Here is a 16,426-nt window from a genome sequence, read left to right as displayed (position 1 = left end):
AAGGGTTTTTTTGGGGGGGTTGATGAGTCATTTACGCAAAGAAGATGCTAATTAGGAAGAGGTATTTTGAAAAGTTAATGAACCTATGCAAATGAGATGGTAATGAGGAGTGTTTGATGGGGTTTTGGGGGTGAATTGGGGGGATTTTGAGGGTGGAAAAGGGGATTTAAGAGAGAATTCGGTGGGGTTGATGAGCAATTTACGCAAACGAGACGCTAATTAAGAAGAGGAAATTTTTGAATATTAATGAATCTATGCAAATGACCCCCCTGGGCAGGAGGAGGAGGCGCTGCTGTCGGAGATGGACGTGGTCCCTCCCACCTACTCATTACCATCTCATTTGCATAAATGAACCACCCCAAACCCTCCCCAAGGCCACTCCCAACCCTTCATTACCACATTTGCATCAATCTAATTTGCATAAATCACCCAGAACCCTCCCCCAGATCCCCTCCCACCCCCTAATTACATCTCATTTGCATAAATCAATCACACCCCCTGAAGACTCCGAATGCCCCCAGGATCCTCTCCCAGACCTGTCCCACCCCCTCATTACGTCATTTGAGGGGGGATGGGAGTGATTTATCCAAACGCGACGCTAATTAGAAAGAGGAATTTTTGAATATTAACGAATCTATGCAAATTCCCCCCCCTGTGCAGGAGGAGGAGGCGCTGCTGTCGGAGATGGACGTGACCCCTCCCACCTCCTCATTACCATCTCATTTGCATATATTGATCACACCCCCTTAACCCTCCCCAAGGCTCCCTCCCACTCTCTCATTACCATCTCATTTGCATAAAGTCAGACACTTCCCTCTTGGTTTTGTCCATCTCATTTGTCTAAATCCATCTCATTTGCATAAATCCATCTCATTTGCATAAATCCATCTCATTTGCATAAATCAATCACCCCAAATCCCCCAATGCCCCTCCCACCCTCTCATTACCACCTCATTTGCATAAATCAATCACCCCCAGCAGCCATCTTGTCCCATTCATGACTCCACCCCCTCCCGGCGGCCATCTTGTGACCCCCCATCCTGCCCGGGAGGAGGAGGCTAATTTACGCAAATGAGATGCTAATTAGGAAGAGCAATTTTTGAAATGTTAATGAATTTATGCAAATGAGGGGAGTGGGAGGGAGTTTGAGGGGGTTTGAGGGGGTTTTTGTGGTGAATTGGGGGGGTTTTGGGGGTGGAAAAGGAGATTAAAGAGGGTTTTTGGGGGGATTGATGAGCGATTTACGCAAATGCGATGCTAATTAGGATGAGGCATTTTGGAAGGTTAATGAATGTATGCAAATGAGATGGTAATGAGGGGAGTGGGAGGGGTTTTGAGGGGGTTTTGGGGGTGAATTGAGGGGGTTTTGGGGGGGGATTTTAGGGGTGGAAAAGGGGATTTAAGAGACTTTAGAGGGGAGAGTTCAGGGGGGATGATTGATGCAAATGAGATGCTAATTAGGAAGAGGAATTTTGGAAGGTTAATGAGTCTATGCAAATGAGATGGTAATGAGGGGAGTGGGAGGGATTTGAGGGGGATTTTGGGGGAATAAAGGGGATTAAAGACGGTTTTTTGGGGGGGTTGATGAGTCATTTACGCAAACGACATAGTTAATTAAGAAGAGGAAATTTTGAAAAGCTAATGAATTTATGCAAATTCCCCCCCCCGTGCAGGAGGAGGAGGCGCTGCTGTCGGAGATGGACGTGACGGGGCAGGCGTTCGAGGACATGCAGGAGCAGAACCTGCGGCTGCTGCAGCAGCTGCGCGAGAAGGACGACGCCAACTTCAAGCTGATGTCGGAGCGCATCAAGGCCAACCAGATCCACAAACTGCTCCGCGAGGAGAAGGACGAGCTGGCCGAGCAGGTGCTCGCACTCAAGGCACAGGTCAGGCGGTAAATTAATTATTAAATTAATAGAAAGTGTTGGCATCAAGGCCAACCAGATCCACAAACTGCTCCGGGAGGAGAAGGACGAGCTGGCCGAGCAGGTGCTCGCGCTCAAGGCACAGGTCAGAGCCTAATTAAATAATTATGTCAAATTAGAGGGGGTTAGGAAGGGTTTAGAGGGCGTAAATTGGTGTTTAATAGGAGTTAATGGTGGATTAATAGCTCCTAATAATCATTTAATAGAGGTTAATGGTGGTTAATAGCTATTAATAGTGGATTAATAGTTGTTAATAATCATTTAATAGGGATTAATGATGGATTAATAGCTATTAATGGTCGTTTAATAGGGATTAATAATGGATTAATAGCTGATTAATAGCTGTTAATGATCGTTTAATAGGGATTAATGATGGATTAATAGCTATTAATAATAGGGATTAATGATGGATTACTAGCTAATAATAATCATTTAATAGCGATTAATGATGAATTAATAGCTATTAATGATCATTTAATAGGGATTAATAATGGATCAATGTCCATTAATAGTGATTTATTAGGAGTAATGATGTATTAATAGATACGGTGGGTCAATAATAGCAGGTTAGTGGTCATTAATAGGCAATTAATAGAAAGTGTTGGCATCAAGGCCAACCAGATCCACAAACTGCTCCGGGAGGAGAAGGACGAGCTGGCCGAGCAGGTGCTCGCACTCAAGGCACAGGTCAGACCCTAATTAATTTATTAAATTAAATTACAGGGGGTTTGGGGTGGTTTAGAGGGCGTAAATGGGTGTTTAATAGGAGTTAATGGTCGATTAATAGCTATTAATAATCGTTTAATAGGGATTAATAATGGATTAGTAGCTCCTAATGATCATTTAATAGAGAGGAATGATGATTAATAGTTATTAATAGTGGATTAATAGCTATTAATAAGCATTTAATAGGGATTAATGATGGATTAATAGCCATTAATAACAATTTAATAGGGATTAATAATGGATTAAGAGTCACTAATAGTGATTTAATAGGGATTAATGATGGATTAATAGCCATTAATAGTGATTTAATAGGGATTAATGATGGATTAATAGCCATTAATAGTGATTTAATAGGGATTAATGATGGATTAATAGCCATTAATAATCGTTTAATAGGGATTAATGATGGATTAATAGCCATTAATAACCGTTTAATAGGGATTAATGACGGATTAATAGCCATTAATAATCATTTAATAGGGATTAATAATGGATTAATGGCCATTAATAGTGGTTTAATAGGAATTAATAATGGATTAATAGCTATTAATAATCGTTTAATAGGAATTGGTAATGGATTAATAGCTATTAATAACCATTTAATAGGGATTAATGATGGATTAATAGCCATTAATAACAATTTAATAGGGATTAATAATGGATTAAGAGTCACTAATAGTGATTTAATAGGAATTGGTGATGGATTAATAGCCATTAATAAACGTTTAATAGGGATTAATGACGGATTAATAGCCATTAATAGTGATTTAATAGGGATTAATGATGGATTAATAGCCATTAATAATCGTTTAATAGGGATTAATGATGGATTAATAGCCATTAATAACCGTTTAATAGGGATTAATGACGGATTAATAGCCATTAATAATCATTTAATAGGGATAATAATGGGTTAATAGTCATTAATAATTGTTTAATAGGAATTGGTGATGGATTAATAGCTATTAATAATCGTTTAATAGGAATTGGTAATGGATTAATAGCTATTGATAACCATTTAATAGGGATTAATGATGGATTAGTGGCCATTAATAGTGATTTAATAGGGATTAATGATGGATTAATAGCTCCTAATAATCACTTAATAGAGGTTAATAACAGTTAGTAGCTATTAATAGTGGATTAATAGCCATTAATAATCGTTTAATTGGGATTAGTGATGGATCAATGTCCATTAATAGTGATTTATTAGGAGTAATGATGTATTAATAGATATGGTGGGTTAATAATAGCAGGTTAGTGGTCATTAATAGGTGTTTCATAGAAATTATTAGTGGATTAATAGCTCCTAATAGTTGTTTAATAACTATCAATAATGGATTAATGGTCATTAGTAGTTACTTAATAGCCATTAATAATGGGTTTGTGGTCACCAATGTTTATTTTATAGGAATTAATGATGGATTAATAGCTCCTAATAATCATTTAATAGAGCAGAATGATGATTAATAGCTATTAATAGTGGAATAATAGCTGCTAATGATCGTTTAATAGGGATTGATAATGAATTAATGGCCACTAATAGTGATTTAATAGGGATTAATGATGGATTAATAGCCATTAATAATCACTTAATAGGAATTGGTGATGGATTAATAGTCATTAATAATCGTTTAATAGGGATTAATGATGGATTAATGGCCATTGATAATCATTTAATAGGAATTAATGTTGGTTTAACAATTGTGATAGAAATTTAATAGGATCTACTAATGAGTTAATAGTTCCTTATAATCGTTTAATAGCAATTAATGATAGATTAGTAGCTCCTAATAATCATTTAATAGACAGTAATGATGATTAATCGCTATTAATAGTGGATTAATAGCTGTTAATAATCATTTAATAGGAACTAATGGTGGATTAATGGCCATTAATAGTGATTTAATAGGAATTGGTGATGGATTAATAGCCATTAATAACCGTTTAATAGGGATTAATGACGGATTAATAGCCATTGATAACCATTTAATAGGAATTAATGATGAATTAATAGCTATTAATAACCATTTAATATGAACTAGTGGTGGATTAAGAACCATTGTAGAAATTTAATAGGATCTACTAATGGATTGATAGACACTTATAATTGTTTAATAGGGATTAATGATGGATTAATAGCTCCTAGTAATCATTTAATAGAGAGGAATGATGATTAATAACTATTAATAGTGGATTAATAGCTGCTAATGATCGTTTAATAGAGATTAATAATGGATTAATGGCCATTAATAGTGATTTAATAGGGATCAATGATGGATTAATAGCCATTAATGATCATTTAATAGAGAGTAATGGTGATTAATAGCTATTAATAGTGGATTAATAGCTGCTAATGATCGTTTATAGGGATTAATGATGGATTAATAGCCATTAATAATCGTTTAATAGGGATTAATGATGGATTAATAGCCATTGATAATCGTTTAATAGGGATTAATAACAGATTAGTGGCCATTAATAGTGATTTAATAGGAATTGGTGATGGATTAATAGCCATTCATAACCATTTAATAGGAACTAATGGTGGATTATTAATCGTGATAGAAATTTAATAGGATCTACTAATGGATTAATAGACATTTATAATTGTTTAATAAGAATTAATGATAGATTAATAGCTCCTAATAATCATTTAATAGACGTTAATGACGATTAATAGCTATTAATAGTGGATTAATAGCTGTTAATGGTCATTTAATAGGGATTAATGATGGATTAATAGCCATTAATAATCATTTAATAGCGATTGATGATGGATTAATAGCTATTAATAACCACTTAATAGGGATTAATAATAGATTAATGGCCATTAATAGTGATTTAATAGGAATTGGTGATGGATTAATAGCCATTAATAAACGTTTAATAGGAATTAATAATGGATTAATGGCCATTAATAATCACTTAATAGGGATTAATGATGAATTAATAGCTATTAATAACCATTTAATATGAACTAGTGGTGGATTAAGAACCATTGTAGAAATTTAATAGGATGTACTAATGGATTGATAGACACTTATAATTGTTTAATAGGGATTAATGATGGATTAATAGCTCCTAGTAATCATTTAATAGAGAGGAATGATGATTAATAGCTACTAATAGTGGATTAATAGCTGTTAATGATCATTTAATAGGGATTAATAATGGATTAATAGCCATTAGTAAACGTTTAATAGGGATTAATGATGCATTAATAGCTATTAATAACCATTTAATAGGGATTAATAATGGATTAATGGCCATTAATAGTGATTTAATACGGATTAATGATGGATTAATAGGTATTAATGATCGTTTAATAGGGATTAATGATGGATTAATAGCCATTAATAATCATTTAATAGGGATTAGTTATGGATTAATAGCTATTAATGATAATTTAATAGGGATTAATGATGGATTAATGGCCGTTAATAATCATTTAATAGGAATTGGTGATGGTTTAATAGCTATTAATAAGCATTTAATAGGAACTAATGGAGGATTAATAACCGTGATAGAAATTTAATAGGATCTACTAATGGAGTAATAGTTCCTTATAATCGTTTAATAGGGATTAATGATGGATTAATAGCTCCTAATAATCCTTTAATACAGCTTAATAAGGGTTAGTAGCTATTAATAGTGGATTAATAGCCATTAATAATCGTTTAATAGGGATTAATAATGGATCAATGCCCATTAATAGTGATTTATTAGGAGTAATGATGTATTAATAGATATGGTGGGTTAATAATAGCAGGTTAGTGGTCATTAATAGGTGTTTCATAGAAATTATTAGTGGACTAATAGCTATTAATAGTTGTTTAATAACTGTCAATAATGGATGAATGGTCATTATTAGTCATTTAATAGCCATTAATAATGGGTTAATGGTCACTAATAATTATTTAATAGGAATTAATGATGGATTAATAGCCATTGTAGGTGTGAATAGTTGATTAATAACTGTTAGTAGTCACTTAATAGGAGTTAATAATGTGTTAATAGTCATGAATGGTTGATTAATAGCTATTAATAGTCGCTTAATAGGAGCTAATAATGTGTTAATAGTCGTGAATGGTTGATTAATAGCTGTTAATAGTTGCTTAATAGGAGATAATAATGAGTTAATAGTCATTAATAATTATTTAATAGAGATTAATGATGGATTAATAATTGTGATAGAAATTTAATAGGATCTACTAATGGATTAATAGACATTTATAATCATTTAATAGGAATTAATGATGGATTAATAGCACTTAATAGAGGTTAATGACAATTAATAGCTTTTAATAATTATTTAATAGAAATTAATGATTGCTTAATAACTATTAATAGTCATTTTGCAGGAATTAATAGTGGTTAATAGTCATTAATAATTGCTTAATAACTATTAGTAGTCATTTAGTAGGAATTAATAGTGGTTAATAGTCATTAATAATTGTTTAATAGGAATTGGTGATGGATTAATAGCCATTAATAATCATTTAATAGAAATTACTGATAGATTAATAGGTATTAATGATCACTTAATAGGGATTAATGATGTATTAATATACCTTAATAATCAGTAGATATTAATAATAGATTAATATCTCTTAATAGTAACTTAATAGGAATTAATAACAGATTAATTGCTGTTAATAATCACTTAATAGGAATTATTGATGGACTAATAGCATTTAATAATGATTTAATTGGGATTAATGATGGATTAATGGCTATTAATAATCCCCTAGTAGAAACAATTCCAAATAATGACGTAATACTGCTAATTAAGGGCTAATTAAGCTAATTAGGGCTAATTAACCCCCTGTGCAGGTGGAGGCGCAGCTGCAGGTGGTGCAGAAACTGCCAAAGTGTCCTAATTACCCCTAATAACTCCCTAATAACCACTAATAACTCCCTAATTTCCCCAAATAACACCGAAATAATGACTAATAAAACCCTAATTAAGCTAATTAGGGGTAATTAGCAACCTGTACAGGTGAAGGCACAGCTGCAGGTGGTTCAAAAGGTGCCAAAATCCCTTAATAATCCCTAATAACTCCCTAATAACTCCCTAATTTCTGCAAATAACACCAAAATAATGACTAATAACGGCTAATTAAGGGCTAATTAATGGCTAATTAATCTAATTGTCGCTAATTGTCAGGTGGAGGCGCAGCTGCAGGTGGTGCAGAAGCTCCAAAGTGACCTGATAACCCCTAATAACTCTGTAATAACCACTAATAAATTCACGATTTCTGCAAATAACGCTGAAATAACGGCTAATAACGCCTAATTAAGGACTAATTAAGGGCTAATTAATCTAATTGTCGCTAATTGTCAGGTGGAGGCGCAGCTGCAGGTGGTGCAGAAGCTGGAGGAGAAGGAGAGGGGGCTCCAAACTCCCCTAATTACCCCTAATAACTCCCTAATTTCTCCAAATAACACCGAAATAACGGCTAATTAATGGCTAATTAATCTAATTGGCGTTAATTGTCAGGTGGAGGCGCAGCTGCAGGTGGTGCAGAAGCTGGAGGAGAAGGAGAGGGGGCTCCAAAATCCCCTAATTACCCCTAATAACTCCCTAATAACCACTAATAATGCCAAAATAACGCCTAATAACACCTAATTAAGGGCTAATTAATGGCTAATTAATCTAATTGTCGCTAATTGTCAGGTGGAGGCGCAGCTGCAGGTGGTGCAGAAGCTCCAAAGTGATTTAATAACCCCTAATAACTCCCTAATTACCGCTAATAACTCCCTAGTTTCTCCAAATAACACCAAAGTAACGACTAATAACGCCTAATTAAGGGCTAATTAGGCTAATTAGGGCTAATTACCAACCCATGAAGGTGGAGGCGCAGCTGCAGGGGGTGCAGAAGCTGCCAAAGTGTCGTAATTACCCCTAATAATTGTCTAATAAATTGATATTTTCAGCAAATAATGCCAAAATAACGCCTAATAACGGCTAATTAATGGCTAATTAATGGCTAATTAATCTAATTGCCGCTGATTGCCAGGTGGAGGCGCAGCTGCAGGTGGTGCAGAAGCTGGAGGAGAAGGAGAGGGGCCTGCAGAGCGCGCTGGGGGCGGTGGAGAAGGAGCTGGCCCTGAGGAGCCAGGCCCTGGAGCTGCACAAGAGGAAGGTGAGGGGGGCCCAGGGGGGCCCTCAGGTGTGCCCAGGGGTGCCCAGGGGTGTGTTTGGTGCCCCCAGGTGTGTGTTTGGTGCCCCCAGGTGTGTGTTTGGTGTCCAAGGTGTGTGTTTGGTGCCCCCAGCTGTCCCCAGGTGTGCCCAGGTGTGTGTAAATGATTCCAGGTGTGTATAAATGCCCCCAGGTGTGCCCAGGTGTGTGTAGATGCCCCCAGGTGTGTGTAGATGCCCCCAGGTGCCCCCAGGTGTGCCCAGGTGTGCCCTTTGTCCCCCCCAGGCAGTCGAGGCCGCCCAGCTGGCCGAGGATCTGCGTGCCCAGGGCGAGCACGTGCAGGGCTGGGTCCCAGGTGTGCCCAGGTGCCCCCAGGTGTGCCCAGGTGTGTGTTTGGTGTCCCCAGGTGTGCCCAGGTGTGTGTTTGGTGCCCCCAGGTGTGTTTGGTGCCCCCAGGTGTGTGTTTGGTGCCCCCAGGTGTGTGTTTGGTGTCCCCAGGTGTGCCCAGGTGTGTGTTTGGTGCCCCCAGGTGTGTGTTTGGTGCCCCCAGGTGTGTGTTTGGTGTCCCCAGGTGTGCCCAGGTGTGCCCAGGTGTGCCCAGGTGTGTGTTTGGTGCCCCCAGGTGTGTGTTTGGTGTGCCCAGGTGTGTCTCAAGCCCCAAATTCTTCCCCTAAACCCCCAAAGAACCCCCAAAATCCCCCAAATTGCCCCTCAAACATCCCCCAGGTGTGTGTAGATGCCCCCAGATGCCCCCAGGTGCCCCCAGGTGTGTGTTTGGTGCCCCCAGGTGTGTGTTGGGTGCCCCCAGGTGCCCCCAGGTGTGGTGCCAGGTGAGGTACCTGCTCCAGGGCCTCTGCCAGGTGCCTGTCGAGCCTCCCCTCCCTCTTCCTGAGCTTGGCACTGTCCCACTGCAGCCCCTCCAGGTGTGCCCAGGTGTGCCCAGGTGTGTGTTTGATGTCCCCAGGTGTGTGTTGGGTGCCCCCAGGTGTGTGTTTGGTGCCCCCAGGTGTGCCCAGGTGTGTGTTGGGTGCCCCCAGGTGCCCCCAGGTGTGTGTTTGGTGCCCCCAGGTGTGTGTTTGGTGTCTCACCTGTGCCCAGTACCTGTTGACCAGGTGCAGGGTGCCATGGTTGGTCCCCAGGTGTGTGTTTGGTGCCCCCAGGTGTGTGTTTGGTGCCCCCAGGTGTGTGTTTGGTGCCCAGGTGTGTGTTTGATGCCCCCAGGTGGGTCCCAGGTATCTCAGGTGTATCTCAGATGCCCCCAGGTGCCCCCAGGTGTGTGTTTGGTGCCCCCAGGTGTGCCCAGGTGCGTCCCAGGTATCTCAGGTGTATCTCAGGTGCCCCCAGGTGTGTGTTTGGTGCCCCCAGGTGTGCCCAGGTGCCCCCAGGTGTGTGTTTGGTGCCCCCAGGTGTGTGTTTGGTGCCCCCAAGTGTGTCCAGGTGTGCCCAGGTGTGTGTTTGGTGCCCCCAGGTGTGCCCAGGTGTGCCCAGGTGTGTGTTTGGTGCCCCCAGGTGTCTGTAGATGCCCCCAGGTGTGCCCAGGTGTGCCCAGATGTGCCCAGGTGTGCCCAGGTGTGTGTTTGGTGTGCCCAGGTGTGTGCTTGGTGTGCCCAGGTGTGCCCAGGTGTGTGTTTGGTGCCCCCAGGTGTGTGTAGATGCCCCCAGGTGTGCCCAGGTGTGCCCAGATGTGCCCAGGTGTGCCCAGGTGTGTGTTTGGTGCCCCCAGGTGTGTGTAGATGCCCCCAGGTGCCCTCAGGTGCCCCCAGGTGTGCCCAGGTGTGTGTAGATGCTCCCAGGTGTGTGTAGATGCCCCCAGGTGTGCCCAGGTGTGCCCAGGTGTGTGTTTGGTGCCCCCAGGTGTGTGTAGATGCCCCCAGGTGTGCCCAGGTGTGTTTGTCCCCCCCAGGCAGTCGAGGCGGCCCAGCTGGCCGAGGATCTCCGTGCCCAGGGCGAGCACGTGCAGGGCCGGCTGCGGGAGCTGCAGGTGTGCGCAGCTGAGAACAGAGCAGCCAAGGACAAGGAACAGCTCAGCCTCAAAAGAGCTCAGGTAACAAAATTTGGGGTAAATTTGGGTTAAATTTCTGGTTTTTGGGGATTTTGGGATTTTTTGGGGTGATTTGGGGGGGTTTTTGGGGGGGTTTGAGGGGGTTTGGGAGCTGCAGGTGTGCGCGGCTGAGAACAGAGCAGCCAAGGACAAGGAACAGCTCAGCCTTAAAAGAGCTCAGGTGAGGAAATTTGGGTTAAATTCATGGTTTTTTGGGATTTTGGCATGATTTGAGACAATTTTGGGATCATTTGGGACAATTTTGGGGGGTTTTGGGGGTGATTTTTGAGGATTTTGGAGAGGGATTTGGGGGTTTGAGGGGGTTTGGGGAGCTGCAGGTGTGCGCGGCTGAGAACAGAGCAGCCAAGGCCAAGGAGCAGCTCAGCCTTAAAAGGGCTCAGGTGAGGAAATTTTGGGGTAAATTTGGGGTAAATTTGGGATTTTTTGGGGTTTTGGGATGATTTGGGACAATTTTGGGATCATTTGGGGGTGTTTAGGGGCTGATTTGGGGGGGCTTGAGGGGGTTTGGGGGGGTTTTAAAGGGTCAGGGTGGTCAAGACCAAGGAGCAGCTCAGCCTCAAAAGAGCTCAGGTAAAGAAAATTTGGGTTAAATTCATGTTTTTTTGGGATTTTGGGATTTTTTGGGGTGATTTGAGGGGTTTTGGGGGGATTTGGGGGGGTTTGAGGGGGTTTGAGGGGGTTTGGGGAGCTGCAGGTGTGCGCAGCTGAGAACAGAGCAGCCAAGGACAAGGAGCAGCTCAGCCTCAAGAGGGCTCAGGTAAAGAGATTGTGGGGTAAATTTAGGATTTTTTGGGATTTTGGGATGATTTGGGACGATTTTGGGATCATTTGGGACAATTTTGGGGGGTTTTGGGGGTGATTTTTGAGGATTTCGGAGGGGTTTGGGGGAAGTTTGAAGAACTAAAAGGTCAAGGTCAAGGAGCAGCTCAGCCTTAAAAGAGCTCAGGTAACAAAATTTGGGTTAAATTCATGGTTTTTTGGGATTTTGGGGTGATTTTGGACAATTTTGGGGGGTTTTGGGGTGATTTTTGGGGTTTTTTGGGGGGTTTTAGGGAGGGGTTTGGGGGAAGTTTGAAGAACTAAAAGGAGCAGCTCAACCTTAAGAGGGCTCAGGTGAGGAAATTTGGGTTAAATTTGGTTAAATTTGGGACTTTTTGGGATTTTTTGGGGATTTGGGACAATTTTGAGGGGTTTTGGGGTGATTTTTGGGGTTTTTTGGGGGGTTTAAGGGAGGGGTTTGGGGGAAGTTTGAAGAACTAAAAGGTCAAGGCCAAGGAGCAGCTCAGCCTCAAGAGGGCTCAGGTGAGGATATTTGAGGTAAATTTGGGGTAAATTTGGGATTTTTTGGGACTTTGGGGAGATTTGGGGCAATTTTGGGGTGATTTTGGGGGATTTTTGGGATTTTTGGGGGGTTTAAGGGAGGGGTTTGGGGAGGATCAAGAAGGGATTTGAGGATCAGGTGGTCAAGGCCAAGGAGCAGCTCAGCCTTAAAAGAGCTCAGGTAGAGAAAATTTGGGGTAAATTTGGGTTAAATTTGGGATTTTTTGGGATTTTGGGGGGTTTGGGGGATTTTGAGGGGTGATTTTGGGGGTTTAGGGGGGTTTTAGGGAGAGGGGTTTGGGGAAGTTTAAGAACTAAAAGGTCAAGGCCAAGGCAGCAGTCAGCCTCAAAGAGGCTCAGGTGAGAGAAATTGGGAAGTAGGTGAATAAATTTGGGATTTTTTTAGATGATTTGGATTTGGGGGTTTTGGGGGATTTTTGGGGTTTTGGGGTGGTTTTAGGAAGGTTTGGGGGAAGTTTAAGAACAAAAATAGTCAAGGCCGAGCAGCTCAGCCTCAAGAGGGCTCAGGTGAGGAAATTTGGGGTAAATTTGGGGTAAATTTGGGATTTTTTGGGATTTTGGGAGGATTTGGGGACTTGGGGGTAGATTTTGGGGTTTTTGGGGTGTTTTGAGGTGCTTAGGGGATTTGAGGGCTTGGGGGGCTTTAAAGGGTCAGGGCTGCCAAGGCCAAGGAGCAGCTCAAGCCTCAAGAAGGATCCCAGTGTGGGATTTGTGAAATTTGGGTTAAATTTAGGATTTTTTGGGATTTTTGGGGGGGTTGGGGGGTTTTGGGATGATTTGGGACAATTTTGGGATCATTTGGGGGTGTTTAGGGGGGTTTTAGGAAGGGGTTTGGGGAGAATCAAGAAGGGATTTGAGGATCAGGTGGCCAAGGCCAAGGAGCAGCTCAGCCTCAAGAGGACTCAGGTGAGGAAATTTGGGGTAAATTTGGGTTAAATTTGGGATTTTTTGGGATTTTGGGAGGATTTGGGACAATTTTGGGATCATTTGGGACAATTTTGGGGGGTTTTGGGGGTGATTTTTGAGGATTTTGGAGGGGTTTGGGGGGGTTTTAAAGGGTCGAGGTGGCCAAGGCCAAGGAGCAGCTCAGCCTCAAGAGGACCCAGGTGAGGAAATTTGGGGTAAATTCATGGTTTTTTGGGATTTTGGGGATTTTGGGGGAATTTGGGACAATTTTGGGATCATTTGGGGGGGATTTGAGGGGATTTAAGGGAGGGGTTTGGGGAGGATCAAGAAGGGATTTGGGGACCGGGGTGGTCAAGGCCAAGGAGCAGCTCAGCCTCAAGAGGGCCCAGGTGAGGAAATTTGGGGTAAATTTGGGATTTTTTGGGATTTTGGGATGATTTGGGACCATTTTGGGATCATTTGGGGGTTTTTAGGGGAGATTTGAGGGGTTTTTGGGGGTTTTAGGAAGGGGTTTGGGGAGGATCAAGAAGGGATTTGAGGATCAGGTGGCCAAGGCCAAGGAGCAGCTCAGCCTCAAAAGGGCTCAGGTGAGGAAATTTGGGTAAATTTGGGTTAAATTTGGGATTTTTTTGGGTTTTGGGATGATTTGGGACAATTTTGGGGGGTTTTGGGGTGATTTTTGGGGGTTTTAGGGGGGTTTTAGGAAGGGGTTTGGGGGAAGTTTGAAGAACTAAAAGGTCAAGGCCAAGGAGCAGCTCAGCCTCAAGAGGGCTCAGGTGAGGAAATTTGGGGTAAATTTGGGGTAAATTTGGGATTTTTTGGGATTTTGGGAAATTTTGGGACGATTTCAGGAGATTTGGGGGGTCTCCAGGGTCCCATGGGTGTCTCTAGGGATCTCTAGGGTCCCATGGGTGTCCATAGGGTCCCATGGGTGTCCATAGGGATCTATAGGGTCCCAGGGGTGTCCATAGGGTCCCATGGGTGTCCATAGGGTCCCATGGGTGTCCATAGGGATCTATAGGGTCCCATGGGTGTCTATAGGGTCCCATGGGTGTCCATAGGGTCCCATGGGTGTCCATAGGGATCTCTAGGGTCCCATGGGTGTCCATAGGGTCCCATGAGTGTCCATAGGGATCTCTAGGGTCCCATGGGTGTCCATAGGGTCCCATGGGTGTCCCTGGGGTCCTATGGGTGTCTCTAGAGATCTATAGGGTCCCATAGGTGTCCATAGGGTCCCATGGGTGTCTATAGGGTCCCATGGGTGTCCATAGGGATCTATAGGGTCCCATGGGTGTCCATAGGGTCCCATGGGTGTCCCTAGGATCTATAGAGGGTCCATAGGGATCTCTAGGGTCCCATGGGTGTCCAGAGGGATCTATAGGGTCCCATGGGTGTCCATAGGGATCTATAGGGTCCCATGGGTGTCCATAGGGTCCCATGGGTGTCCATAGGGATCTATAGGGTCCCATGGGTGTCCATAGTGTCCCATGGGTGTCCATAGGGATCTATAGGGTCCCATGGGTGTCCATAGGGTCCCATGGGTGTCCATAGGGATCTCTAGGGTCCCATGGGTGTCCATAGGGATCTATAGGGTCCCATGGGTGTCCATAGGGATCTATAGGGTCCCATGGGTGTCCATAGGGATCTCTAGGGTCCCATGGGTGTCCATAGGGTCCCATGGGTGTCCATAGGGATCTATAGGGTCCCATGGGTGTCCATAGGGATCTCTAGGGTCCCATGGGTGTCTGTAGGGATCTCTAGGGTCCCATGGGTGTCCATAGGGTCCCATGGGTGTCCATAGGGTCCCATGGGTGTCCATAGGGATCTCTAGGGTCCCATGGGTGTCTCTAGGGTCCCATGGGTGTCCATAGGGATCTATAGGGTCCCATGGGTGTCCATTGGGTCCCATGGGTGTCCATAGGGATCTATAGGGTCCCATGGGTGTCCATAGGGTCCCATGGGTGTCCATAGGGTCCCATGGGTGTCCCTAGGGATCTATAGGGTCCCATGGGTGTCCCTGGGGTCCCATGGGTGTCCATAGGGTCCCATGGGTGTCCATGGGGATCTCTAGGGTCCCATGGGTGTCTCTAGGGTCCCATGGGTGTCCATAGGGATCTATAGGGTCCCATGGGTGTCCATAGGGTCCCATGGGTGTGTCCATTGGGTCCCATGGGTGTCCATAGGGATCTATAGGGTCCCATGGGTGTCCATAGGGATCTCTAGGGTCCCATGGGTGTCCATAGGGATCTCTAGGGTCCCATGGGTGTCCATGGGGATCTCTAGGGTCCCATGGGTGTCCATGGGGATCTCTAGGGTCCCATGGGTGTCCCTAGGGGTCTCTAGGGTCCCATGGGTGTCCCTAGGGGTCTCTAGGGTCCGATAGGTGTCCATAGGGTCCCATGGGTGTCCATAGCGTCCCATGGGTGTCTCTAGGGATCTCTAGGGTCCCATGGGTGTCCATAGGGTCCCATGGGTGTCCCTGGGGTCCCATGGGTGTCCCTGGGGTCCTATGGGTGTCTCTAGAGATCTATAGGGTCCCATAGGTGTCCATAGGGTCCCATGGGTGTCTATAGGGTCCCATGGGTGTCCATAGGGATCTATAGGGTCCCATGGGTGTCCATAGGGTCCCATGGGTGTCCATAGGGTCCCATGGGTGTCCATAGGGATCTATAGGGTCCCATGGGTGTCCATAGGGTCCCATGGGTGTCCATAGGGTCCCATGGGTGTCCCTGAGGTCCCATGGGTGTCCCTGGGGTCCCATGGGTGTCCCTGGGGTCCCATGGGTGTCCCTGAGGTCCCCTGGGTGTCCCTGAGGTCCCCTGGGTGTCCCTGAGGTCCCCTGGGTGTCCCTGGGGTCCCATGGGTGTCCCTGTCCCCTCCCCCCCAGGAGGAGCTGTCGAGGCTGCGCCGGAAGCTGGAGAAGCAGCGCAAGGTTGAAGTTTACGCCGACGCCGATCAGATCCTGCAGGAGGAGATCAAGGAGTACCGGGTGGGCTTGGGGGAGGGGAGGGGGAGGGGCTTCCAACCCAACCAGGGGGACCTTGGGGTGGGGGGGGAGACCTGAGGTGGGTTTGAAGGGCTTGGGTGGGTGGGAAGGCTTTTAGTTGAGCTTGGTTGGGTTCTATGACCTTGACTGATCTCAGTTGAGTTTGGTTGACCTCAATTGACCTTGGTTGACCTCAGTTGACCTTGACTGAGTTCTAAGACCTTGGTTGAGTTCAGTTGACCTCAATTGACTTTGGTTGATGTCAGTTGATCTCAGTTGACTTTGGTTGACCTCAGTTGACCTTGGCTGAGTTGTTAGACCTTGGATTGCTCTC

The 16,426-nt window shown here is 44.0% G+C and overlaps 1 protein-coding gene across 1 annotated transcript; it reads left to right on the top strand.

Moving 5' to 3' along the window:
* Positions 1 to 1,658: 1,658 nt before the first annotated feature.
* On the top strand, positions 1,659 to 16,095 carry LOC126653199 (E3 ubiquitin-protein ligase BRE1B-like; the record flags this gene model as incomplete). The annotated part of the gene is made up of 5 exons (XM_050340718.1): positions 1,659 to 1,886; positions 8,675 to 8,800; positions 10,701 to 10,778; positions 11,554 to 11,616; positions 15,994 to 16,095. Coding segments are annotated over exons 1-5 (558 nt in total), but the record flags the coding sequence as incomplete, so codon positions are not given.
* Positions 16,096 to 16,426: the final 331 nt, after the last annotated feature.

This window comes from Myiozetetes cayanensis, unplaced genomic scaffold (assembly GCF_022539395.1).
Source record: "Myiozetetes cayanensis isolate MyiCay16 unplaced genomic scaffold, myiCay2020 scf954, whole genome shotgun sequence".
NCBI classification, from domain to species: Eukaryota; Metazoa; Chordata; class Aves; order Passeriformes; family Tyrannidae; genus Myiozetetes; species Myiozetetes cayanensis.
Note: the sequence above shows the minus strand (reverse complement) of the source record. Positions and strands in the feature narration are given on the sequence as shown.